The sequence below is a fragment of the Cupressus sempervirens genome, chromosome 1 (genome assembly GCF_028749045.1).
Source record: "Cupressus sempervirens isolate cs-2001-9-10 chromosome 1, ASM2874904v1, whole genome shotgun sequence".
Taxonomy (NCBI): Eukaryota; Viridiplantae; Streptophyta; class Pinopsida; order Cupressales; family Cupressaceae; genus Cupressus; species Cupressus sempervirens.
In genome coordinates, this window is record NC_143118.1 from 721,024,938 (window position 1) to 721,051,286 (window position 26,349).

The 26,349-nt window shown below is 37.6% G+C and overlaps 1 protein-coding gene across 1 annotated transcript in view; it reads right to left on the minus strand.

Annotated features, from left to right (window-relative positions):
* Nucleotides 1-26,349, minus strand: part of NOA1 (P-loop containing nucleoside triphosphate hydrolases superfamily protein) — a 241,888-nt gene that overhangs the window by 183,860 nt on the left and 31,679 nt on the right. The window contains exon 2 of the mRNA XM_089788123.1: nucleotides 18,188-18,373. Coding sequence (XP_089644249.1) covers nucleotides 18,188-18,373 — 186 coding nt within the window. The remainder of the gene's footprint in view (nucleotides 1-18,187; nucleotides 18,374-26,349) is intronic.

Genomic DNA, 26,349 nt, shown 5'->3' on the forward strand with positions numbered 1-26,349 from the left:
TTTAAGATTATCAAAATCTTGAATGGTTGCTTAAGTGTGACTATGTTCTTCTTAGGGATAAAACCCCCTTAAGAGAATCAAAGCCAGACATAGCCCCATTCTCCTTGTGAAACTTAAATTAGGTTGGAAGATTACTGGAATCAGATACAATATATGAGAAAGTAAAGATATTTGGAGACTTTTCGAAGAGTGGCATATACAGGTCAATTCTAGTATTTCAAGTTTGACGGCTAAGGGAAAGAACATTCTCGCTTTGGTAGAAGCATAGTCCCAACAGGAGTTCCTCTCTCATTCTAGTCAGTTTAGTCACATTGTCTAAAGTACCAAACCATAGGACTGGGTGCGTAGCAGATAAGATAACTGGATTATAAGCGATTCTCCTCGTCACGGATGTTATACGGGATCATTCTTTCCAGAGGTATCAGGTTGGGACACAGCTGTAGTGAATTGCAGAGCTTAGGAAGTTGCAGGTGCATTGGTTTTGGGATTGGCAGTGAACTGGAAACAATACGTGGTGCGGAGAGACACCAATTCCATTACGCCCGAGCTTAGACCCGAGTTTCTTAATGGCAGCAAATTCCGGGAGTGAGAGCAGAGAGGAACCAAGCAACCGGATTTGACATCGTTCGGGTGACACACAGTGTTCAAGAGCACGTATCTAGAAGCGGGCATCAGAAGAATAGCAAAACCATCCTCCGACTCCATCTTGATACTTATGTTGCTCACGGGTCTATATGTCGATACCCAATCTGCAAGCTAAATCATAGTAAGTCCTTTCGTATGAATTTTGCACTTGATATTTGCACATAGCATAGTTACTGTTGGTTTATTAGTTTGTTGTCATCCCATATTGCATTGTTGTGATTCCAAACAATCATCTGAAATATACTTAAAGGATTATTTTTACAAGTTATAATAGTTATCCCCTATCATTCTTGTGAGTCATCTGCAAAATGGCATGATAGCAGCGTTTTGCTTTGGGGTTGTGGTTACTGGATAATTGTTTGACAAAAATCCCAATTAGTTCAAGGTTAATATTTCTTATTAAACCAGCAAGGACATTTCATAGATGGCCATGGTTTGTTTTAGGAACTTAATTCACCATACAAGATGTAATCTATTATGATATGTTTCAGCCATCAAAAGATGTCTATCACATTAGATTAAGTTATTGAGAGATCATCACCTTTCAATAATCCTAAAAATACAATTGATAATTATTTGGAGTCATTACTTCCTCATGATGTACACAGGAGGTAGGCCGATCAAAATTATGCAGTCACTTGTATGGATTTTCAGACTTCTGCTAAATATCAATCTTATGAAAACCTCATCCAATGTTGCCTCTGATGAAGTGTCGGACTCCCTCTGAATCTAATATCAATCTCCAATTTCCTGCAATAACATACTCGGAGGAAAAGATCAAGGCAAATAGCTTTAAAATACATATTAAATTACAAAAAAAGAGATTTACAATATTATAAATACAATACTTCAAATTTTACTCAAAAGAGAATAATAGATCTCTTTCTTATTTGACAAATATTATTTCAGATTATTAAATATGTTTTTGACTGAATGTAAATAGTTTAAATGCAATTATACATTTATAAATACGTGTATCCAATATATATATAACATCAACTTTTAATTTAACTAAAAGTGCATTTGAACTTATATATATAGATCATAGAAATAAATAACTTTATACCTTTCTTATCGTGTTGGTTAAGTGATATGCTACATGCACAAAAGTATTAATAGGTATCGATGAATAATGCTTTGGGCAAATATGTTTATTAATATGCATGAGATAACCTTGTAAGGTTACTTGGAGATGGGTGTCGTTGGGAATAAATGGGCTTACCACCTTATCCCAGTACGCACATACACATGAATATCCAACTTTTTAAAAATTATGTTAAATGTCAGTTATGAACACCAAGAGAGGCATCATCCTCAATATATAACATCTGTGTTAGGTCCTCGTTTGTTATTTGTCGTCATCACTATCTACCTCACACAACAACAATATAAAATCCTACCTGCACAAAGAGAAAAAAACACAATACCTATCAAACTTCCCTATTCAAGCATATAAGAGGTTAATCAATACTCCAATTTTGGGCAATCAGTAAAATGTTGGAATTAGTCACATGAGTGGTGTAGTGCATTGCCATCAATATGCAAGGGGATATGAGTGATTCACAATCTAATTGATGTTCCTAAAGGATACTAGTTCTCTTTAAACCATTATCACTTACATTAATAGCTCAACAATATACTCCAATGTTCACTCCTATGACCATCAACACTATCATTCCTTATTTAAACTATGTTGAAGTTTTGTAGCTTCAGTCAAATGATTTCTAGTGTAGATATATATATATATAATTTTAATGATTGTCATTATGAATGGACATGTCCCTTTATTCGTATCTTCTTCTCTATATAAATATAAGTGATTGTTACATTTGAAAAACACATACGAAAACATAATGGCAATGCCATTACATTTGCATTGATCCTAAGAAATACAACATGGTATTAGAGCCAAACTGCAAATGATTGAAAAGAAAAAAGAGCAACCTATATAAGGCTTATTCCAATAATCTCAAAAGCCCTCCCCTTTTCTACCTTTGTCTGGTTTGGTGGCATGGTTGGAACATCGTTGCAAACTCTAGTATAAACTTTTACAAAAGCAGTTCGTGTAAGGCTTACATGGCCAAGTCTAATAGATAGCCTATGCTTCCAACAATTCTCTATTCCATTTATGATGGCATAGCTAACCAATGTAGAAAAGCAATCAGCAAAGTACGCCTCCTGGCAACCACTTGCATTCAAGAAATGTAAAGTGCTCATAATCACACTCATTCCAATATGTTTGGTCAATCCACTGCATTTCTGTCACTCCCATTATAGTTGTGTAGTTGGGAACACAGTAAATGGGATACATTCCTAATGCATCCCTTTGTATGGTTATCGTTGTCTAGGAAATGGATTCAAGGAAGACAAGTTCACTTGTATGCAAGATTAGTGGATCAGCAAATTTCATAGAGACCACAAAGCTTGTGCCTTACATCATTGCCTACACAAGGATCCCCCTGTTTAAACATTGACAATCATGAGCACACAAGCAACATATATGAGATGCAGCAATCTATATCTAAATCCTATACAAACAAGAAAAGCCATAGCCAAATAACACACTCCAAACTAGAAATCATTGTTTATGTCAATCAAATGAGTCGAGTTTATAGAGGACGAAGGGCAGTGAATAGTATGGGGTAAGGAAAAAATGAAATGCCTTGGAAGAAGGCAACAAGTGTTGGGCAGATATGGGTATGAGACTTTTTCCAAGATGAGCCACGTGTGAACCAAAACTTGGTCAAGGAAATGTAAGTGGAGCAAAACATAGAAATGGTTGCAGGAAACATATAATGAAAGAAAAAAAGGCAGATGAAAACAAATAAATAGAATTGAAGAGGATGGGAGACACATTAGGCATCCACATGTTAAAACATAATTTGGAAAAGTATTTTTTAATACCATTCCCATCGGCGACAAAAAGATGGAGGGGGCAAGTTGAGGAAAATGTAATGTCCCCGTTTTTAGCAGTCTCTTACAGTTGGCTTGGTCAGTTCACCATAGTGACCCTCGTGAGCTGATAGTGGGATTTGAATGTCTCAGTTGTGGGGATTATAGGCTTTCAGCAGCCTATGGTGTGTTTTGGCTCCATTTGAGGGACTTACTATTTATAATAAGTCAAGTTGTTGGTTTCGATGAGCTTAGTTGAGTTAGAAAAGTTGAGTGATGCTCACAGTTTTTATTTCAAGCTTCTAGTTTGGGGTCCAAGAATCTTGGAGGGAGCGTCTATTTATAGTAAGTCACCCCGTCGGGTTCATTTATCATCTTTCTGTTGAAAACAATTGATCAACTGAATATTGTTTTTGGCATAAGATGTCAAAGAGGGAGAGTTTGTTGTCATATCACAGAAATTTTGCTTGAAGAAGTCAAAGAGGGATAGTTCAGTCATACATCAGAGAAATTTTATCTAAGATGTCAAAGAGGGAGAATGAACTTGGTCTGATATCAAAAGGACAAAGTTTGCTATCAAAAGATATTGAAGACGGAGTTTGCTGACAATGGGAGAAATTGAAGTTAGAGGGAGTTCACACTAATAGAGGGAGTTCTCATAAATGAAAATCAGAATGAAACTAAGGATATTATCCTTACTTTATTTTTTCTTTAAAACTTTCATTATATTATGACATGTGTTGCCATCAATGACAAAGAGGGAGATTGTTAAAAACAATTGATCAATTGTATATTGTCTTTGATGTTACACAAAATGTCATCTTTACTAGTCAGTGTATGTCGAGTTTACTCGGGTAATGAAGACAATTTCTTGTGTCTGCCGAGCATTCCAATGTTTGCCAAATTCATAAGACAGTGTTTACCGAGTAACTTGGGCGTTGAAGAGTGTCGTCGATAAATATTGTATAGCCGACAAGGTGTGCATCAGGATGTATCCCGTCAGTATATGCTCCTTCGAGAAGGTTCTTGTTAGCGACATGTTGTATGTGGCCGACGGACCCCTTCGGGAGGTCCTTCGGGAGGTATATATACCCCCTCCGGGTAATCATTGTAATCATCTTATCAAGCATAATGTAATGTCTTTGGCATATGCGAATAATAGAGGAGTTATGCTTTTCTGATCCATTGTCTATATGCGTTGATTTCTTTACCCAGTACGGTAAACAAAGAGAAGTTAGCAAAAGTTGAGTGTTAACCGAGCTCACTCGATTACCAAAGGAAGCTTGTGAAGATGCAGTGTTAACCAAGTTCACTTGGTTAACACAGGAAAATCTTTTCAATGTTAGTGTCTACCAAGCAGGGTCAGCTAACGATGGATTTTCTTGTTTTGGCATATTGAGTTTAATGATTTTGTTTGTCGGTTCTAGCTGACTGAGGAGATGAATATTAATTATTTTAAGTTGTATTCAAGCCAACTTGACAATGCATAAGGTATAAATATAAGGTCAAGTTGAGGATTGGATGTGTGCATGTGTATGGAAGAATAGAAGATGCTTAGAGGAAGCGAATTAATAGGATAAGCAGAATATCCTTGAGGAGCTGCAAAGATACATTCGATCAGGAAGAATCAAATATTCGAACCAAAATTGAGATCTGAAATTAGCAATTCAGTTGCATCAGAAATCAAGTCATCTCATTGTTACTCTCTAACCATTGTAGCAGTGATCTAAATCTCTTAATAAAGTTGGCTAAACAGCTATTTGTAAAATCCTCTAACAAGGTGGCATTTCTAGATTTAAGTGTCTAAAGACATCTAACAAGGCCACTCCTAAAACGGTGATTAAATCCTCTAACAAGGTCACACGTAACAGTGTGTTTTGTTACCTTTAACAAGGTTGGCTCCTAACAGGGCTCACTTCAGAAGAGTGAAAAACAGTAACTAGTTGCAATTGGTGGTTTTTCCCAAATTGGGTTTCCACATTAAATTTCGGTGTCACTTGTGTTCGTGCTATTTCTTTTATGTGTATGCAACTAAGTTAATTAAGGTTAATCATAGATAATATCCTAAGATTTGCATGTTATGCATTTGTCAAGTTACAGTTGTTATTTCAGTGGTTACCGAGTTGCAGCATATTATCAGTATTAACCGAGTGCCTGTGTGTTTACCAAGCTACAGTATTTTTCAGTAAAGTTAAAGTTTTGTACTAACATATAAGGGATCTGGAATTTATTTTAGTGGTAATTGATTCACCCCTCCCCTCTCAATTACTCCTCTTATATTTCCAACACTTTCATCATCAAGATCACTTTGGTGTTGTCATATTTTGACTCTGATGCTTCTTCAGTTGTTTTTGCAAGATGGGTGAATTCTTATTATTATTCATCTAAATACGTTGAGGTTGTTATTTTTGTTGATGTTGTTTGTTGGTCACCTCAGTATCATAGCTCGTTGGAACCAAGACGAAAAGTTTTAAATCGTGGGAACAAGAAACAATGGCCTTGTGTGTCAAAATATTATGTTATGGTGGAAAAGGTCATTTTTGGACCCAAAAGCAATTAATAAATTATATTATAATGGCACTTTATTATATTTTAATGTTGTGTGGAGGAAGCTTCTTAAGTGAAGTTCATTTGAGAAACTTGTACCATTTTGAAGATTATAAACATGAGGCCATTTGATGGGAAAGGCATCCGATTGATTATTTGCTTTTGTTCCTATAAGAGTTTATGAGTTTGATCCATTTTGTGCCCTTTTTGAAGTATAAGGGTTTGAAGCTGAGAGGTATTTCGAAATCACTGCTGAGATATAGTGATTTAATTATGAACTTGGTTGAATCTCCTTACTGTTATTGCCTGTGGCTAGTAGAAGTGATTGCTAGCTAAGAATTTTGGAATTGTGAATGCTCTTAATTGTTTGGTGTTGGTGATTGGGAAGATGGTTTGAAATCTCTCCTGTGAGTATCAAGATTAAACCTGCATTAGAGCGATTTGCATCTAAAGTATTGGTGTGATTATTGAGGTGTGTGCATTTTAGTTTCAAGAAGTGGTTATTGTGGCATCTTACCAGTAGGAGATCGTGCATCTGATTTGGCAAATTAATTCTTGCTTACCACATCAATCACATAGCTGCAAGTTGGGACGTTTTGGTTGCTTTTATTATCCAATAAATTCTTCTAACGTGAATCTCTATTGTGGCGACTTTTTGGATACCACTGGACGATCTAAGCCTGTGACTTGGGCATGATTGTTGGCTGCATTAGGGAACTGCTACGATCAGACTAGGCAGGATTACTTGAAAGATTGGTGCCTGTATTAACGTGGGGTTGCTGAAACTGAAGTGGACAGATAGGGGGCTGTTTTAGTATATTTCCTGCAATTGGCCTAAGGACTGAAGTCATTTATGACTGCAAAATTAGACGGGAAAACTACAAGTTTTATCAATAATTATTTGTAATCACCTCCTGCTGTGAATTGGATCTGTTAAGTCCAGTTAATTGCTCATTGTATTTTCAGTTTAGATGTAACAATTATTATTGACATATCTAGAATTACATGATTGATTGTCAGTTTCAGAATTGAGCTTGCTCAGTAACATCAAATTCTTTATTTCAGTACATTTTCACTTTATGATTCATGTACAAAAAGATCATATAAAACACCAAAGCAAACATCATATACAGTAAAAGCAAAGTTGTGTGCCAAGTGTTTGACAAATTGTTGTTGTGGTTTCACAACGCTCGCCCCATTTCTCCTAAGAAATGGGGACCCCCTAGTAAATTTTTTGCTTTTCCAGACATGTAGTCCAAGGTCTGAGTCTTTTTAAGGACTCTATCTGGTGTCTGAGTCTGGCCTGGCCCTCTGCTTGAAAAACCCAGTGGCCAGAAATTGAAGAAATTGGATGAAAAAGTGATTTTAGAAGTGAAAAGGGCGCACTAGCGCACCTAGCGCACTCCTCAAGGTGTGCTAGTCCGTTAGTCATGCTAGTGCGGAGCAATTCCTCTTGGAAGTGCACACCTACGCACCTCCAAGAGGTGCACTCCATCCAGGGCCTATAAAAGCCCTCTTTATTCATTTTCTCCTCCAAGTAATCCACTGGTGCACCTTCGCACCCTCCAAGGTGCACCATCTTCAAGTCCTACACCCACACACAAACACTCAAGATTAAAGGTGCGCAACTAAAACAAAACCTTTCAAAAAGAATAAAAACATTAAAAATCTACGGGGATGGTGCGCAACTACGCACCATTATGAGCCCTAAACAAGAATGGTGCACACTGCGCACCATTGTGTTAAAACATACCCTATGATAATAGAAACTTTGCATAGTAAGAAGGGTGCACCAAAAGCTGCATAACAAAGTATAAAATGGGGTTTTTAGGTGTTTTCTGACTTTTTAGGTTTCTGGTTCATATTTTTTAACAATTAAGGTTTGTTTAAAATTGATTTTTCCACCTCCTGGACTAATATGCTTCTGTTTTGTGTAGATATAATGACTTCTTCGTCCTCCCTCGCAGCAAAGATTGCTCCTAAGCCATTTGTTTTCAAGTTCTAGGGTGTACCATCCAAATCACGTTTTCACGATGCGCGTTCAAAAATCAGAGATACAAAAATGGGTCATATTGAATGGAATGCGTTCTTGGTTCTATGCAACAAACCAAATGAGAGGTCCCCAATGGTGTCTGCACTTATAAGATCGGGATTAGTAAATGCAACTTCACACATGGTTTCAATACAATCCTCTGAGTTGATCATGGCTTTGGCCGAGAATTATGTTTCAGAAGAAAGGGTGGTCAAAAGCATAACTGGAGAGATCGTTCTCGATCTAAGACCCAAGAATATAGATAAAGTATTGCATCTTCCGAGGGCAGATCAGTATATAAGACTAACATATCATCAAGCAGAAAGGTGGTATTGAGAGCATGAACAGGAAGCTACAGAAATTATTCAATCATCATATTTGATTGATAGGACACCTATGGGAAGAAATGCTAGATAAATAGATATGACAAGAAGTTACATGAAGGATGATATAGGACATTCTATAGTGCTCCTGAGCAGGAACATGGGATTAACAGCAGCAAGACACTTAAACATATGGATGGTACACTTCATCGAAACCATCAGAATGGCAAAGATGCCAATTGACTGGGCTTTAATGCTTAGTGAGAATTTGGATGAACAGCTGGTGGCTGTCAAAACTAATCCAAGATTCTATATGACCTCATACCTTGTATATCTGTTAGCAGCAAGGACTACTGATTACCCAGGGCTGTTTAAGAGGGGAAGCATGCAAGATGCTAATGCTTGGCTGTATGTGGTATACCCCCAACTGGTGAAGAAGAAATTGTCAGAGCAAAATAAAGAGTATTGGATTGTGAATGACACTTTCATGTTTGCAATAATCAAATTCATTGAAGGTGATTATGCAAAAGGAAAGTCAGTAGAGGCAGCAACAAGAATTGCAGAAATAGGCACCTACTACATCCAATTTAAGACATTCACTTACCTAAGGGTAGCAAGCACAACGGTAAATCCTCAAAAGCTTCCTAGGTATCCGTCTAATAGACTCATTTTTCTAGAGATAGCGAGGCAACTCACATCTGCATATGGAAGAGTGAGGAAACAGCATAAGCAGACCTAGGTATGGCCCATCACCATAGGTCCTTCCGGGGTTAAGCAAAAGCAGGATACCATGACTTTTGATTCCTTTGTCTGCCTAATTCGTGTGCTCGTGTAGTTATTGTTATCCAATCATTAGTTGAAGTCCCAAAATTAGGGAATAGAATAGAATAGTAATGAGGTCTTATCGATATATACCCTAACTCTTGAAATCACTAAATTAGTAAAAGACTCAATTGATATTATATAGGTATATTAGCTCATCATGAGGCCCTATTCCTTATATATAGGGAAGAGACTAGGCAACAACCACCCTACTATTTTAAGGAGGTCAGGAATGGACTACATCACTATAGTCTCAGTCGAGATTGAAAGGGGGTTAGTTACTGGCCAACTATAGTTGTATGTTTTATGAGAAGGCATCTATCTATAGTAGAGCAGATTATTATATGAGCTAATATTCTGATAATGCTCACAAAGGAGCTTGAGCTGTAAAGAAGCGTCGGGTCCGTGTACCAACTAGGTATGGGTTTGTGGGTATAGTCGGAATTGCCCTAAGTCAGAATGGGATCAATATCCCTTGGCGGATTATAACTCCCCTCGTCCGTGTTTTGCCAATATTGGTAGAGTGCAATATTTGGCGGGAAAGCAATTTGAGCATGAGGATGCCATAGAAGATCACTGGATGAATGCAGTAGACGACCACGATATCCGAATCAAGGATTATTGTAGGATGACTCTTTATCTGGTAGAAAAGGTTAAGGTGCCATTGAAATTGGTTCAACAAGACACAAAAGAGGTCTTGGATCCTTTGTAGAATCAAGATAAGATATTTGATCGACCGATCGTGAATACAAAGATTGACAAGGAGGAGAACACAGATATCAACTATAGGGCGAGACATATTATCCAATTAACCATAGATTGGATCAAGAAGCCCTTCAAGTTAGACCCAAATTCGGAAATAGTTGTCTTATAGGGCACAACCCACCCAGTAAAGGAGAGGGGCAAAAGTTACAGTACCAACATTCACAGCCCAATTGCCAATTAGGCCGGAAACGGTATATCAACATGATAGGGAAGTTGGATACTTCAAGGCATAAAAAGGAAAGAATAAGAGGAAGAGAATTTCTCCTCAGCGAACTGAGCCCGAAGTTGAAGGGACTCAAGCCCAAGAGGCAACTCAAGCCCCTAAAAATCAAGAGCCGAGAAATGTAGAAGCTACGCAAGTCCAGGACATTCCACAAGTGTCACCATCGGAACAAGGGAAAGGATCGGAAGAAAGAACACAAGAAATGTCTCCGCCTAGTCAAGAGGCTTCCCCATCAGTAGCTAAGAAAGCCAAGACGAAAAAGAATTCAATAAGAAGAACTAGGAGACAAAAGGTGATAAGAAGGGTTATTCCTATTCCCTTAATTCCAAAAACCATCCACGAAGAGGATGAAGAAGATGAAGAGGATGATCTTCCCTTGAGTCAAAGGACTCGTCTTGCTAGGGCCACAGAGAAAGAGTGGAGAGGGAGCTCCATTATAACACCGCCATCCGTTCCTACACAACCTATTCAGGTTACTACTTCAAAGGATGATCTACAGCAATGGATTGAAGAGCACAAGAATCAAGGAAATGATGAATTTAATATGTCAGATTTTGACTTCATGCCTGTGGGTACTAAACTTGTTGGCGATAAGATAAGGGATACACCAACAAATCAGCCTTTGGACGGGGATTGGAGTCAATCACCACCTCAACCACAAGGACTTCAAGGTGCCCTGCCATCACCAAGTCAAGATTTATCTTTCTTGGATAATTGTTCAGCCACTCCTCTCCCTTTGGTTAATGAAGAGCAGGTGCAATTGGTGCAGGAAGAAGAGCCACAATAGATACCTATCGATGAAGTATCAAAAGAGGGGCAGATATATGAAGAATCTCAACAAACTTCCCAAGATACAGAGGCAAGGATTATGGACTCAACAGACACAGAGATGCCTGATGTAGATCCTTCACAGAAAGAAAGGACTCTAGAGAGGAGTGATAAGGGAAAGGGTCTAGCAAAACAAACTCCCTCTTCATCTAACTATAAGTCTCCAATGGAAACTACTCCAAGATGGTTGAATAAAGAGGTGATGGTTAGGAATAAAAGGCAACTGTATTGTAGTGAGGAGAAGGGAACGAAAGAATTAGTTTAAGCTTTGAAAAAACCTGAGCTACCTACGGGTGATGCACAAACATTGGCCTTTATTATAAGGAATCGAAATCAAGACTTGTTCACTCACATTGCTATCCCTCCTCTACATGCAAATATTGAAGATCTAACCACAAAAGATTATCGGATTAAAGAGGTCTTGCTGGGAAAGCCAACTATAGACGCAGCTAAATTGATGGTCACCACAGGAATAAAAGAAGTGTTTAACCACTTGGAAAAGATGAGTCTGAATTGTTGAGACTCTGAAAACAGAATGAGCTTCTAAGAGGCTATTTGCATGAAGTGGTTGGTCCTTTGAACCCTGATAATCTAGAGGCCACCCTTGAAGTAGCTTTAGAAAAGAGAGATAAAGAGAGCAATTATAGAGGTGGATCCATTTTTGAAGGCTTGTCAGTTATGGCGAAAGAGTTTTGAGGAAAAGGGTGTGCAAATAATATAGGGAAACCTTAAGTTATTGCACCATATGCAAAATAATGCGGAGAAATTGGTTGTTATTTTAAACCAGGATTTTGGATTGATGGACGAGGTGCATACCTGGGGAAATGACCTTCAAGCATTGCAGTCAATAAAAGGTCAGAGGTATCGTATGTTGATGAATGTATATACGGGGGATGAGTTAGATAAGATAGATGATTGGATTGAGAAGATTGCGGATGGTAACAAAGTAATGAAGACATTACACACGGATATTCATAAGCTCAAGGATCAAACCCAAGAGCAAATTTTGGAAGCAGAGAAGCATTATAGTGATGCGTGCCTTGACATTTTTGAAGATGAGTCAAGAGATAAACTCCTGTCGGTGCAAACAGTCGTTGAATAGTTTCTAAAGATCTTTGAATAAGCTTCGACTGATGAAGACATTAGACAAGCATCTAAGACAGAGGAAGCATTGCTAGAATTGGATGTAAAGCTCGAAGACATTGTTGAGACTCGTATAGAAGTGGGCAACTATCGGCAAATAGTAAAAGATAAGTATGATGCTTTGGATTTGCCGGAGGCAACCCAAATGACGAAGATCATAGAGAAATTCAAGAGCAAACATCTAGACATAGCTTTAGTATGAAGGGGAACAAAACCCAAAAGCTAGATTTTCAATTTGGACACTTGGGAAAATTTTGGTTTTTTAGCCCTGTCACTAAGGTGTGCCTCTCCAAAGGTGCGCAAGGTGCGCCTCTCCAAAGGTGTGCTGGAAGTTTTTCAAGAAGCCCAAGGTGCGCCGACAGTTAACTGTCAATTCAAAATTTAGAGCTTTTCGTGCACCAAAAATGCATTATGATGGCAGTTCAACTCCTACAAACATCTAGAGAAGGTTGAGCTTCTAATTTCGGCATCTCCAGAGACTCCTACATCATCTCATGGCTTTCTTCTTATTTTCTCATACTTTCTTTGTTTTAAGACATGTAAAGGCTCATGCACCCATTAAATGATATAAACAAGGGTACTCCTACATCATCTCATGGCTTTCTTCTTATTTTCTCATACTTTCTTTGTTTTAAGACATGTAAAGGCTCATGCACCCATTAAATGATATAAACAAGGGTGAAGTCCTACTTAGCACCATTTAGAGAGTCAGTTTGTACATAAATAGATTTATTTTATTAGTTTAGAAGCATATGTTTGCATAAAGAGATCTCTCATTCTCAACACAAATTGAGAAGATAATTTCTTATAAATTCATGAATGTAACATGTATTCCAAGCCGCCATTATTTTGATGCAATAATATATGCTATTGGTGCTTTCATTCTGAGTGTAGTTATTCTTGCCGAAGTGTGTTATATTTTGTGAATGTATGTTCATGGAGTGTAATGGAGCCAATGGTCTTGTTGTGTTATTTTGATTAAGCGATCTTTTAGTTCTGGTGTCTGTTGCATGTTTACAAATTCTGCTGACGTACTTAGTTGGCGAAGAGATCACCTATTGTTCTTGCATAGCTTTTGTCTCGCATGAGCGCACTTTCGTGGGCTTGTGATCTAATGAAAAGTGAAACATCTTACGATTACTAAATTCCCATCGACAATTGCATCAGTGGAATTAAGGAAGCATTGCTCCTATTTTCATTGGTTGCCTACCAATCAATTCAAAGGCTTAATTCGTAGACGTGCTGTTTCCGTGGCTTATGTCTGTTAAGGATTTACTTTTCAAATCATTTGCTTAAACTTCTTGTTACCCTATCTTCGTTATTTGGTTTTACAAACACTTGGTTAATTTAGGAATTCATATAGTTGCATTGTTAGATTGCACTCATTCAAAAAACAGAAAATTTCAAAAAAACATATCTTTTCTTTGTGTGGTTAATTTTGAAACAGCAAGCAGATTAATCATCTTATCCGAAATTGGTTTGAACCAACAAAGGCCTCCTTGTGAACACTCAACATTTATCTTCTACTGAGCGGATTCCCATAGGTCGCAAGATCACCCAGAACCTTGGAGTTGATCCCAAATTAGCTTTTCAAGAGAGGAGTTTGAAAGGATTCCTACCATTAAGCATCATGCAAAACGACAGCTCAACAATTGTCAAACCATTAAATTATAAAAAAAGATTAGTGTTTGTTTGAGCCATAACCGATTGAGGGTTATTACAGAAAATGTACCCCTTCGACCACTTATTCGAAGGTGTTATGTTCATACCAAAGGCAATAACCATGTTTACACATTGCATTAAATGGGGGATATCCCACATGGATTTGGAGTACCTAATTCACTTGACCATCACCATTCCATGTAGATACATGGAAGGAGAGATCAGTATTTTCAAATTATTATATCTTGAGAACCACTTTTATTTATTTTTAGTTAATCTTTTAATTTGTGTCTATGAACGATCTATAAGAGCTATTTCTCTTGATCTTTTCTTCCGAAAATGTACTTGTAGGAAAAGGGAGATTGATCTCAGACTCGAAGGGAATTTGACATTTCTTCAAAGGCAACCTTGGATGAGGAGCTCAAATGATTAATATTCAAAGGGAGTTCAAAAGTCCTTGTGTGTCACTGTATAATTTTGATGGGCCTACCCCCTATGTACATCATGAGGAAGTGATGACTTCCAAATTATTATCACTTGTATCTATAGAAGTTATTAAAAGCTGGCAATCTTTCAATAACTTAACCTTCTATTGTGATAGACATTTTATGAAGTTTGAAACAGATCATATGGGATTATATCTTGCATGGTGGATTAAGTTCCTTAAATAGACCATGGCCTTCTATTGTGATGGACATCTTATGGTGTCTAAGCCAATCACGATAGATGATAACTTGCATGGTGGATTATGTTCCTTAAACAGACGATGGTTGTTTATATGGTACGCATTATGAGAATGCAGGTGCACATACCTTGTGAACATTTTGAGTTTATGGCAAATGCTATGAAAATCGATGTTCAGGAGGCCATTACACAAAGTACTTGGTGAATATCATGTGACTTGATGTTCAAGAGGCCATTACTCATAGTACATAGTGAATATCTTGCAACTTGACATTCAGGAGGCCATTACTCAAATAGTACTTGGTGAATGTCATATGAGTTAACATCCAAGAGGCCGTTACTCTTAATATCATTACTCAGAGTATTTAGTGAATATCATAGCCTGATATTTTGGAGACCAATACTCATGATATCAAATGTGATATCAAAATATCTTCTGATCAAATACATTCTTATATTACATTGAGGTAATATATGGTCATGTGTTTATCCTCCCTAGCTAAGAGGGAGTGTTGAAGTTTTGTAGCTTCAGTCAGATGATTTCTAGTGTGTGTGTGTGTGTGTCTACATATATATATATATATATATATGAGAAAGAGATATTATACATACATACATATATAATGATTGTCATTAAGAATGGACATGTCTTATGAAGGGACATGTATATTCGTATCTCATTCTCCATATAAATATAAGTGATTGTTGCATTTGAAAAACACATACGAAAACATAATGGCAATGCCATTACATTTGCAGCGATCCTAACACTGGGGTCCCATGGAGGGGGGCTTCCTTAAAAATAAAGCAGTTAGCTGCTGAGAGTGTTTAGGAATATTTAAAGGTGAACGATCCCAAGAATTTTTTAATTTGTTTCAACTTTCAAATTTTAGCTCCTAAATTTACGAAAGCAAGTAGTCCCATGAATATCACTAGAAAAATTTAAATTTATGATATCATTATCTTATTACTGTCATAATTAAATTTTAAAAATAATTAACAGATTGTTGACATGTGACAGAAAAAACCCCTAAGTTGGTGGGGCTAAATTCAGCCCCACCCCATTTTCACCCGCTCAAATTGAGAGGGCTAAAAAGTCGGAGCTCTTATCCTGTAGGGAAAGATTCCAATTCAACCTTTAGCCCCCTCCAAAAAATTACCATGAAGCTACCCACTCCACAAAAATAGAGTCCAAGCCTCTCCCATGGGACCAATGCCTAAGAAATACAACAAGCTCAAAAGCAGCTTTAAATATAATAACATACCCCTCAAAAACATGCAGCTCGAGCAGTAACTTGTTCAATTATCTCCTTTACATGGCTAACAACCTCCACCATCAATTTCTTCAAAAAACCACAACATTGTCCATTACAGCTTCATCATGCTCAACACTAAAATAACTCTGCCCAATCATTGCACTCTTCAAAACCTACACTGCAGCTAGCAAATAACACTAAATGACATATTCAACATCCAACTATAAATAAATGCCCAACAAGAATTACAAGTCAAAAGCCTAGGAACGCCACTTGTACATATCCAAAAAAGACCGCACAATCTTTTGCTCCTTGTAACACTAACTTCATTGACTATCAATGCAGCTATATTCTTTTTTTTAAACGGCTTGAGGAATTGTCTAAAACATCAACAAAAATGATTGACAATATTAGGCATTGACTCCTTTCACAGAAAATGCAGTAGCAAATGTCTTTTTACAAACACCACTCTTATTTTTTGGAAGCACAACACTTCCCACAAGTATTGAAGAATACGTCATAATACTCACCTTCCGCATGACTCCTTTGCCTGCATTGCACACAATAGCATATCTAATTAGTGCACATCTTAATGAATAAAGTGTTATCGATTACAAACCAAGAAATAAATAATATACCAAAACTGAACCACAATAAACTATGTTACTGGTTCTCCCAAAACCCCCTACCTCTATGGGTCTAGTTTGGGGCCAAGTTCAAGACTGTTCACTAGTGGGTTTCTCAAAAGTCTCACCCAAACAGCTTGGGTAAACTTGGGGCAACCTGTGAATATCTTTTTTTTAAATAATTTATAAACAAAAAGTGTCAAATACCAACATTTGCTAAGTGATAAAATCGTGAGGATGATGTATGTAATGCAGGTTTACATAGTTTCATAGGCCCCTCAACCCAATAAGGGTGTTGCCCTCAAATCCCCACTAGTTATTGGGATCTCATGTCACATAAGAAACTTTATTAAAATGAAGGGGTGAAATTGGGAGCTAAATTTTGAATGTGCAGACTTAGACTTTACTGAAGCACAACTTGCCAAAATTCTCTTTAGATGAAGTAGCTTTGGCATGTAACATGGCTAGTGGAAGAGGCGTTGTAATTTCAATGTGCTTCAAATGAAATTGAGCCAATAATTATGATGAAAGGGTGATGAGGAATTGGGATTTAACTTTTGAGTATGCTAAGTAGGATGTTATAGTTGCACAACTTGTCAAAACTCTCCTTGGATGAAGCACTTTCTACATTTGGTATGGCTAGTGGAAGTAGCATTGTAACTCATTTTGATTCAAATGAAATTGAACCAAATGTTAACTCTATTGCTTTTTATAAAGAGTGATATGTACATTATTGATTATCGATTGTGATTTTTGTATTGGCACACAAAGTTAAAAGTTTATAAATCTTATCTTTTTTGCACGTTTGGGGTATTTAAAAATTTGTTAATTGGCAAATTATGAGTATCATAATTTTTATATTTTATAACCCTTGCTCGTACCCAAGGAAAACAAAATAAGACAGTCAATCACTCAAACAATCGTATGCACTTATTTTTTATAATGTATATTGAAAAAAGTAGATTAACTTTGTTGACAAACTGCAATATTCACATAGTATTGTAAAACAACAGAATCTACGAGAGAGAGAGAGAGAGAGAGAGAGAGAGAGAGAGAGAGAGAGAGAACATTCCAGACAGTTCAAATTTTATGCAACTTGAGCTATTATTCCACAAAAACATAACAAATATTGCTTGTATAAATTCATGAAATATGACTATCAATTGGATTTAATGCACCATTCTCCTTTGCCATGGGCTGACTCATTTCTTTGAAGCCTCTACAGATATGTTCATCACATATGCTATCATGCACTATTTCGAAAACATGGCAACAGTATAGTACAGTTCCAGAGAAACATTTAGCAATCATGCTCAACAAGCTAAACATGAAAGCATCTATCCTACTGCATATACTTATACAATAGTATGCAACTAAGAAAACAAATGTTTCTTGGAAAAAACAATGAAATGAATAGCAACCTAATGCTATAAACTAGAGACATACAACCATGAACTGCTCTATAGAAATATTAAACAATTTATGTGCTGGATCAAAGTTGACACTGGGCCCCAGCTGAAAAAAGACTATATTTTATCCAAAGCACTAAACTTTCATTTCAGAGCTGAACTTTATCTTTGCCACAGCCCTTTTTGAAAAATAAACTTGCGTGAATAAATTGTAGATTTCACAAAAAATAAATATGCAGCTGTGCAGCTTTTTAAAAACACTTCAAATTAGATTTTATTGTGAAGTAACCAATCAATTACCATTAAATTGGCTATTTGGTCGTTGCCTACCAGTTTAACAATTAATGCTTTCTCGAAGCGGAGATGAGACAGTGTTTCACGAAGTTGCTCAGCAGAAATGAACTGCTTTCCACCAGAATAGCCCCCATGTCCTCCAACAGCAGTAAGCATGTGTCCATGGGATAGAAGTCGACATCTTCCACATAGAACTGACCTAAGCTGACGATGTTTCTTTTTCTGCACCCAACATGAAAGACCTCAAATTTTACATCATATCATAAAATATCAAACTGGATTTAAAAACACACAAACTGATCTATCTTCTCCTGTCGATAATATGCTATGATATTTGATCTATGATTCCCATGATGACTTTAAAGTAGAGAACACTGAGTTATTTTCCACCTACAGTTGATGGTTTACACATATGCAAGGTAAAGAAAATGAAGACTTTGATATGATATAAAAGCAAATGCATGATCATGTGCATAAACTTTGTAACACCCTGTCCACTGAAATAAAATTCTATGAAAAATTAGATGACTCGTGTGTAAATGGACCAGCATATTAATCTTGAATTCCTACAGAGCAAAGAACAGGACTACTATAAAGTGTTTGGCCGTTTATTTCAACCATAGTTCAACTTCTCACAGATATATCGGTGATAAATCAACCTCTCGCAAGAAGTTCCAGGAGGCGAGAAAACTTGAGATTTTATCACCGATTTCGGGGGCCAAGATTTTGCATTTCTCGGGGCGAGAAGTTGGCAATAACTCAAGTAATATATCACCAATTTCTCGCGATAACTTGCAGTCTTCTTGTGGGCAGCGTGCCAGTAAATACCTGTGCACAAAAATGTCATTTTATTGTTTGCTTTGCTGCATTCAGAATCTTGAGTGGAGGAGAAGGGTTTTGGAGCAGCACATAAGTGTTTTGCATTGATTTGTAGCGATTTCCAGTGGATTAGGAGCGGATTCGAAGCTCTTTCCAAGAAAATCCAGATCCACAAGTAAGTTTCTCAATTTTTTTTTCTTTTGAGTTTAACTTATTTTTGTCTTCCCATACTTGCATATCTTGCATCTAACAATTAAGACTCTAGGAATACCATTTTTAATGTTCTATAATACGTTTTAGAGTGTAATGGCAAAGACCTAACACCATCTTTTTGCAATTTTTCCAAAAACAATCAAGTTTTTCTCAATAATTTCAAAACCTAAAGCCTACTACATTTTTTGTTTTATTCTCTGATTTTCCAACAAATATGGCTTCCTCTACATCTGGGTCAGCTACACATCAGCCAATGGTCCTGGAGCATGTCCATCTGGATTCATAGGCATGCGCCCGAAAAGGGGCTAGAGACTTTGCATGGAAATATGCCTTTAAAAGAATAGAGTATAATAGTGTCATATGCATGAAATGTCAAAAACAAATCCGTAGAGGGATATCTCGTTTGAAGTACCACGTTGCTGGTATAGAAAAGTGTGACACAAGGGTTTGTGATGCGACTACGGAGGAAATAAAAGGGAGATGATTGCTTGCTTAGTGCCCAAGAAGAGAAGAAGTTGAAAAGGGAAAGGGCAAAATTGGCCATGAGGGCAGCCATTTACGAATCGCAAGGTATGTTTCCTTTTAAGAATCATTTATTATTTTTTAATCATTACTAAAGATTGTGCTAAAACAATTATCATGATTCATAATGAAATGATGTGGGTCGTGTCATGAGACTAGGTATCCTAGTCACCCTTGATGCTGAAGAAGCAGTTGAGGGAATAGTGGGCTCTTTTCGTGGTCCATGGATCCGCGCACGGAACACACCTACTGTGGCAGGTCCTCGGGCTCAACTTCCAAATCTGGTAGTTCTAGTAGACCACAAAACTCTTCTATTGATTGTTATTTTGTGCATAGAAACACATCTGAGCACAACCATCATTGGAGGGTACTAGATGGAACCATGATGTGCATGAGCAACTTGACATTCAATGTGTTGATTTTTGGTTTTTTAACAAGCTCTCCTTCAATGTTTCAGCAAGTCCATATTTTTTGAATTTTGCGACTGGTTGTACGGTAGCGAGAAAGGGCTACAAGCCACCTCCTCCTGCAGCCTTGAGTTGGAGGTAGTTCACTTGTTTCAAACTTTAATACTTTTACAATTTTACAATTTACTTGTTTTTGTTGAAAGTAATTTTTCTTAATCAAAGTTGTGTACTTAAAATTAATCTGATTTTTTATTTTGTGCTTGTAGATTGTTGAAAGATGTTGTTTCTAGGGGTAAAGATGTGGTTGGAGACCAAAAGTTACAATGGAAACAGTATGGTTGTGTTAATAATTGGTATCTTTAGTTGGATAAACTATAGTGTAAATATATATATAAGTGTGACATATAATATATATATATATTAATAGATTAAATATATGAGATATTTATTTTTCATTATATTAATTACATTCTAAATGAATAGACATGTCCCATGAAGAGACATGTCTATCCATACTTTATCCTATATTAGAGAGATGGCTGCCATTTGGAAAGGACATACCACATAGAATGTCAATGCTATTACATTTGTAGCAAATCCTCTGGGAATCAACATGGTATCAGAGCTAACTACAAATGTAACTTAAATGAATTTCTACTTAACCACATGTAGTAATACCTAAGCTCGTGCATGGAAACTAGAACGTCTTCTGGTAGCTCTGAATTGTTCTTCGAGGAAGTATCCGTGAAGCATAAAGAAATTGGTCTCTTTTGTTCATGCCTAGGTGAATGGTCAAATTCTCTAACTCGGAGAGTCCAAATGAATTGGAGCAATCCTTCCTAACCACCAACGTTCCCGCCGGTCAACAGGTGGTGAAGTGTTTTGTTTTTTCCTACTAATGAATTGACACCTGGGACCGAGCTTTCATTATGAGGCACACAAATTTAGAAATAATTTGGCACCCAACATTAAATTGCCATCGAGCCTTTTCGTGGTTCGTGCAGTTTCTGCCCAAAATTCTGGTTCTGCACACTTTTGTTTAATCTCATAGAAATCATGGAGCGCGTTCTAGCCACTGCAAATAGTAGCACTTGTTACACGTTAATGAAAACTTCTTCCAACGATGCATGGTAAGGCGATAATCCAATTGATTTTGCCTTACCTTTGCTAATTCTGCAGATCTGTATCGTGCTTATTTGTTACTCGGACGCTTGCTGTTCTGCTCAAACCCTTGTGGCAACCTCGGGTCATAGTAGAGATCATCGAGTATTATAACGCATTAGACTAGATATAGAAACTTCGTATGATTGAAGTTGTTATTGACATCATATATTTGGGTGTGAGAAATATTGGGATAACTCTGATTGAATCAACACGATGATTGGATACCACAAGTTCTAATCATGTTCCTCATTCATGGGAGTTCCCAGGTGATGTCTTGCGGAGGCTTTGCATGTGGATACAAATTATTGCAAACTAATTCTCCAAGTCAAAATAGGTGGATGCCATAGATCACAAACTTGACAAAAATCATTATCAAAGTGTAGTGAGAGGAAGATTGATGGAACCCAATGAAGCGTTGCACCATTGCCCTAAAATTCCAAGCATCTGTGATCAAAATTGTGCTCTGCCTTGAGCAGCAACATTTGGGATCTACAATGGAATTAGGTTTTCTAATCGTGCTATGTTTGAGGAAGGCCATAAGCTTTTTATATGTCGTATGCCTACCTTTTTCGAAACATTTCCAGTCGTTCTAGTAACTAAAGAAGGAATTGTGAAAGCCGATGTCCCTTTTAGGAGAGCAGAATCCAAATATTGTGTTGAACAAGTAGGTGTAACTATTGAATTTTATGGTGAACTTGATGGGGTTAGTTTTGGTGATCCTGCTATAGTCAAAAAATATGCTAGACGAACACAATTAGATGAAATTTTTGAATTAGATCGTGCTACTTTGAAATTGGATGGTGTTTTTCGAAGTAGTCCAAGGGGTTGGTTTACTTTTGGGCATGCTACATTTGCCCTTCTTTTCTTTTTTGGGCATTTTTGGCATGGTGCTAGAACTCTATTCAGAGATGTTTATGTCGGTATTGATCCGGCTTTGGCTGCTCAAGTAGAATTTGGCCTTTCATCATGATTCTACAACCTATAGAATGTTTGTGTCAATTCTTTGGCATTTGATGAAAAATTGAGAGTGGAGTGCGAGAGCATCTAGAATGGAGAGTCATGAGTGGCTGAGACATTGAGGGTCTCTTTAGGCAGATAACAATAACTCAAATGAGTTGCTTTATCCACAATTTGAATTTTGTAGTCGACATCCTTAAACTTTAGTATTTTGCAATGTACCCAGTTTTCTTTGGTTATAAGTCATAAAGGTTGTGTCCCACCAGCCAAAGTTGTGCGAATAATTTGGGATACTGGGAGCCATGTCTTCAGTAGAAGTCCAAGGGACCCCACTTTGGGTCAAGTAACATAATCATTGCTAACATGAAGGGGATATTAGAATAATCTTTATGTTTCTTTTTAATGCTCATTATTGTATCTCTGTAAATATTAGAATGTTTCTAATATTTAGGTGTAGTCTAGAATAGAATGTTTCTATTCTATTCGACTCTCCTTTTTGTATATATAGATCATTATAATCTTTGTTTAATCAATCAAGTATTCTACCATTTATGTTTGTAGCATGGTATTAGAGCCATTATAAGGAATTTTTCGAAAAATTTATAATTTCTTTCAAAATTATCTACTAAATTTTTTGAAATTATTTCTAAGGATTTCTCTATAGCCTGTCCAGGTTTTCTACTTCTTTGAGAAATTTATCTATGCACATCTAAGTTTCGGCTAGGATTTATGGATCTGCAAATCGCGTCCATACAAAACGAAAGTCGTTTATATCCTTGGTCGTTTTTATCTGCTCACGACTGGTAAAAATCGTGCCTTCTCTCTGGAAAAAAATCGTGATCCTAATCCTACATCTATCGTGCCTTCTCTCAGCTCGCGCTCACGTTCTAGATGCTAATATATACGTTCACATTCGACCAAGCTGCACTATCTTTCCACTTGCGACCTGCGTGTTGTCTCGTGTTGTTCACACAACCTATTCAGGAGTTTCGTTCATTTCTTTCGTGCGACCTGTTTGTTTACACACGTGACATGTATTCATTCGGCTCTAGAAACTGGTGTTTGCAATTAGGCATCCGAGTTTTGTGCCTAACTTTCGTGTCTTAGGCATTCACATTCCTGACTGGTGCTTCACAGGAGTCGAGTTTTTTTTCTGCAACTATCAACATCCATAACTGCCGACTAGGGTTTTCTTCAAAACCCTAGTTTTGACCTCAAAAAAAAAATTCTGATCACATATTCTTGGTGGGTTTTTCGAGATCTCAAATGGGTCTTCATCATTTTTTTGTGGGTGTCTTGTTTTCCATGCCTCCATTTTCAAGCCAGCAGATCCGAATTTCGACAGCATATTATTTTTGGGTTTTCCGAGCTCCCTTCTGGGTACTCCGTTTTTTTTGGGCCTTTCATTTCCTCATGTTGAAGTTTGCGCCATTTGAGATATTCACATATTATGAGCATTAGAAGTCGGACTCAATTAAAAAGCAAGCTAACGCTACCCAACACTCAGAGTAGAAAGAATCTATCTACCATGCCTTTATGGCCAGCATACCTACAAATCATGTGAGATCTTCTGCCTGGTACATAGATTCCGGTGCCTCACGACATTTCACTCATAGGCGTGATTGGTTTGTTGAATTCACTCCCTATTCTAACTCAGTAATCTTTGGAGGCGGCAAAGAAGAAAATATTATCGGCAAGGGCAATGTTCAGATTTAGTTCGGAGGAAGAAGACATGTTCCTCAATGTATGTTATGTTCCTGGCATGAAACATAATCTTCTGTCTGTTAGTCAGATTATGAAGCACTCCCCTCAGTTGGATGTCATTTTCAGTGGAAATAAGTGTTCGATTATTGATCGTACTTCTCCCACTACACTTGTTGTCGGTCTTGAGGATCATGGTATTTATAGGCTTGTAGATTCGAGCAATTCCCTTGAACGTGCCTTCATCGCAAAATCATCTACTCTCAGCAGCCTCTGGCATCAGCGATACGGTCACCTGAACATTCAATATCTCGCACAACTTGCTCGAGATAATTTAGTCCATGGTCTACCTGATATCCAAAGCCAAAACCATCACATTTGCGGAGCTTGCCAAGTAGGGAAGCAACATAGGACACCATTTAAGGATGGTGAATCATTGCGGGCATCTAAAGTACTCCAGCTGATCCACATTGATGTATGTGGTCCTATGAATACTCCTTTTGTTACTGGGAACAGGTACTTACTCTATGGATGATTTCAGTCACAAAATGTGGGTATATTTTCTTAAACAAAAATCAGATGCTTTTCCTATATTTCAGCAGTTCAAAGCCCTAGTAGAAAAAGAGTCTGGTTCCCGCATCCGTATTCTTAGAACCGATAATGGAGGGGAATTATGTTCTTCTGCTTTCTCTGTCTTTTGTACTACTCATGGCATTAGACGTCAGTTCACCACACCTCACACCCCTCAGCAAAACGGTGTTGTAGAGCGTCAAAACCATACCATCACAAAAACGGCTAGAGCTATGCTAGAACATAGAAATGTTCCCCAAAAATATTGGGCAGAAGCAGTATCCACAGCTATCTACCTTCTTATCGGTCACCCACCCTTGCAGTTAACCATAAGACTCCTGAGGAAGCCTAGTCTGGTCGCAAACCTAGGATCAACCATTTGAAATTTTTTGGCTCTCTAGCATATGTATGGATTCCTAATGCCAAATGCACTAAGTTGGATTCCAAAAGCCAGAAACTCATGTTTACAGGATACAGTCACACACAAGGCCTACAAACTGATTGATGTAAACACTGATCATTTAATCTTCAGTTGTGATGTTGGGTTTGATGAGGTACTCGGACCATTTTAGCTCTCTGCCTCCCCACCGCATTCTGAGATTCAGTCTTCAACAATCTCTGACTTGGGTCCTATTTTATATGAGTCATCTGATGCTACTGATACACCACCTCAGTCACTTCTAGATAATACAGCTCCTGCTCCTGTTCCTCATCCAGCTATTCCGACAGCATTTGATATTGGCTCCTCTACTCTTCGGCCAAAATGGTGGGCTCAAACGATTAGTGATCTTCGTCCTGATGAACTCATTGAGGGCAGAACCTCCAGAAATAAGAGCATTCAGCACAACACAATTAATGTTGCGCTTATGGCCAACATCCACAGTATCCCTAAGCCCGAAACATATGCAAAGGCCAAAGGAATTCCAGAATGGGAGCAGGCAATGGATGTTGAGCTTCAGAGTCTTCAAAAGAATCACACTTGAGTTCTTTCAAATCTTCCTCCTGGGAAGAAACCCATTAGCTGTAAATGGGTCTATAAGGTCAGGTACCATGCAGATGGTACCTTGGACAAATACAAAGTCAGACTTGTTGCTCCACCCAGCGCGAAGGCATTGACTATGAGGAGACCTTTGCCCCGACAGCCAAGATGAGCACTATTCGCATTCTTCTTGCCATTGCAACTCAGTATGGTTGGAAAGTTCATTAGATGGATGTGAAGAGTGCTCTTCTCAATGGTGAATTACAAGAAGAAGTCTACATGACACAGCCCCCAAGTTTCAAGGTTGTAGGTTCAGAACCAAAAGTATGTAGACTCCAGAAGACCATCTATGGTCTTAAACAGGCCCCTCGGGCTTGGTACATAAAGATTGATCAGTACCTGGTTGCTCAGGGATTTCAACGCAGCCCATCAGACAGTAATCTGAATATTAAACACTCTGGTAATGATATTCTTTTTCTTGTTGTCTATGTGGATGATTTGATCATTACTAGGAGTTCAGAACATTTGATTTCAGAAATCAAACAGGATCTATGCAAAACTTTTGATATGACCGATCTCGGATTGCTTCGTTATTGTTTAGGTATTGAGGTTTGGCAGACTAACAACAGTATTTTTTTGTCTTAGTCCAAGTATGTCAGAAATTTGCTTGACAGGTTTCGAATGCAGGATTGCAAACCTGTCTCCACTCCTATGGAGACTGGTCTGAAATTGTCTGCACACTTTGATTCTCCTCCTATAGATGAAACACTCTTCAGGCAACTAGTAGGTAGTCTCATCTATCTTGCTACTACGAGACCTAATCTCAATTTTGCAGTCAACTACATCTCATGATTCATGACCAACCC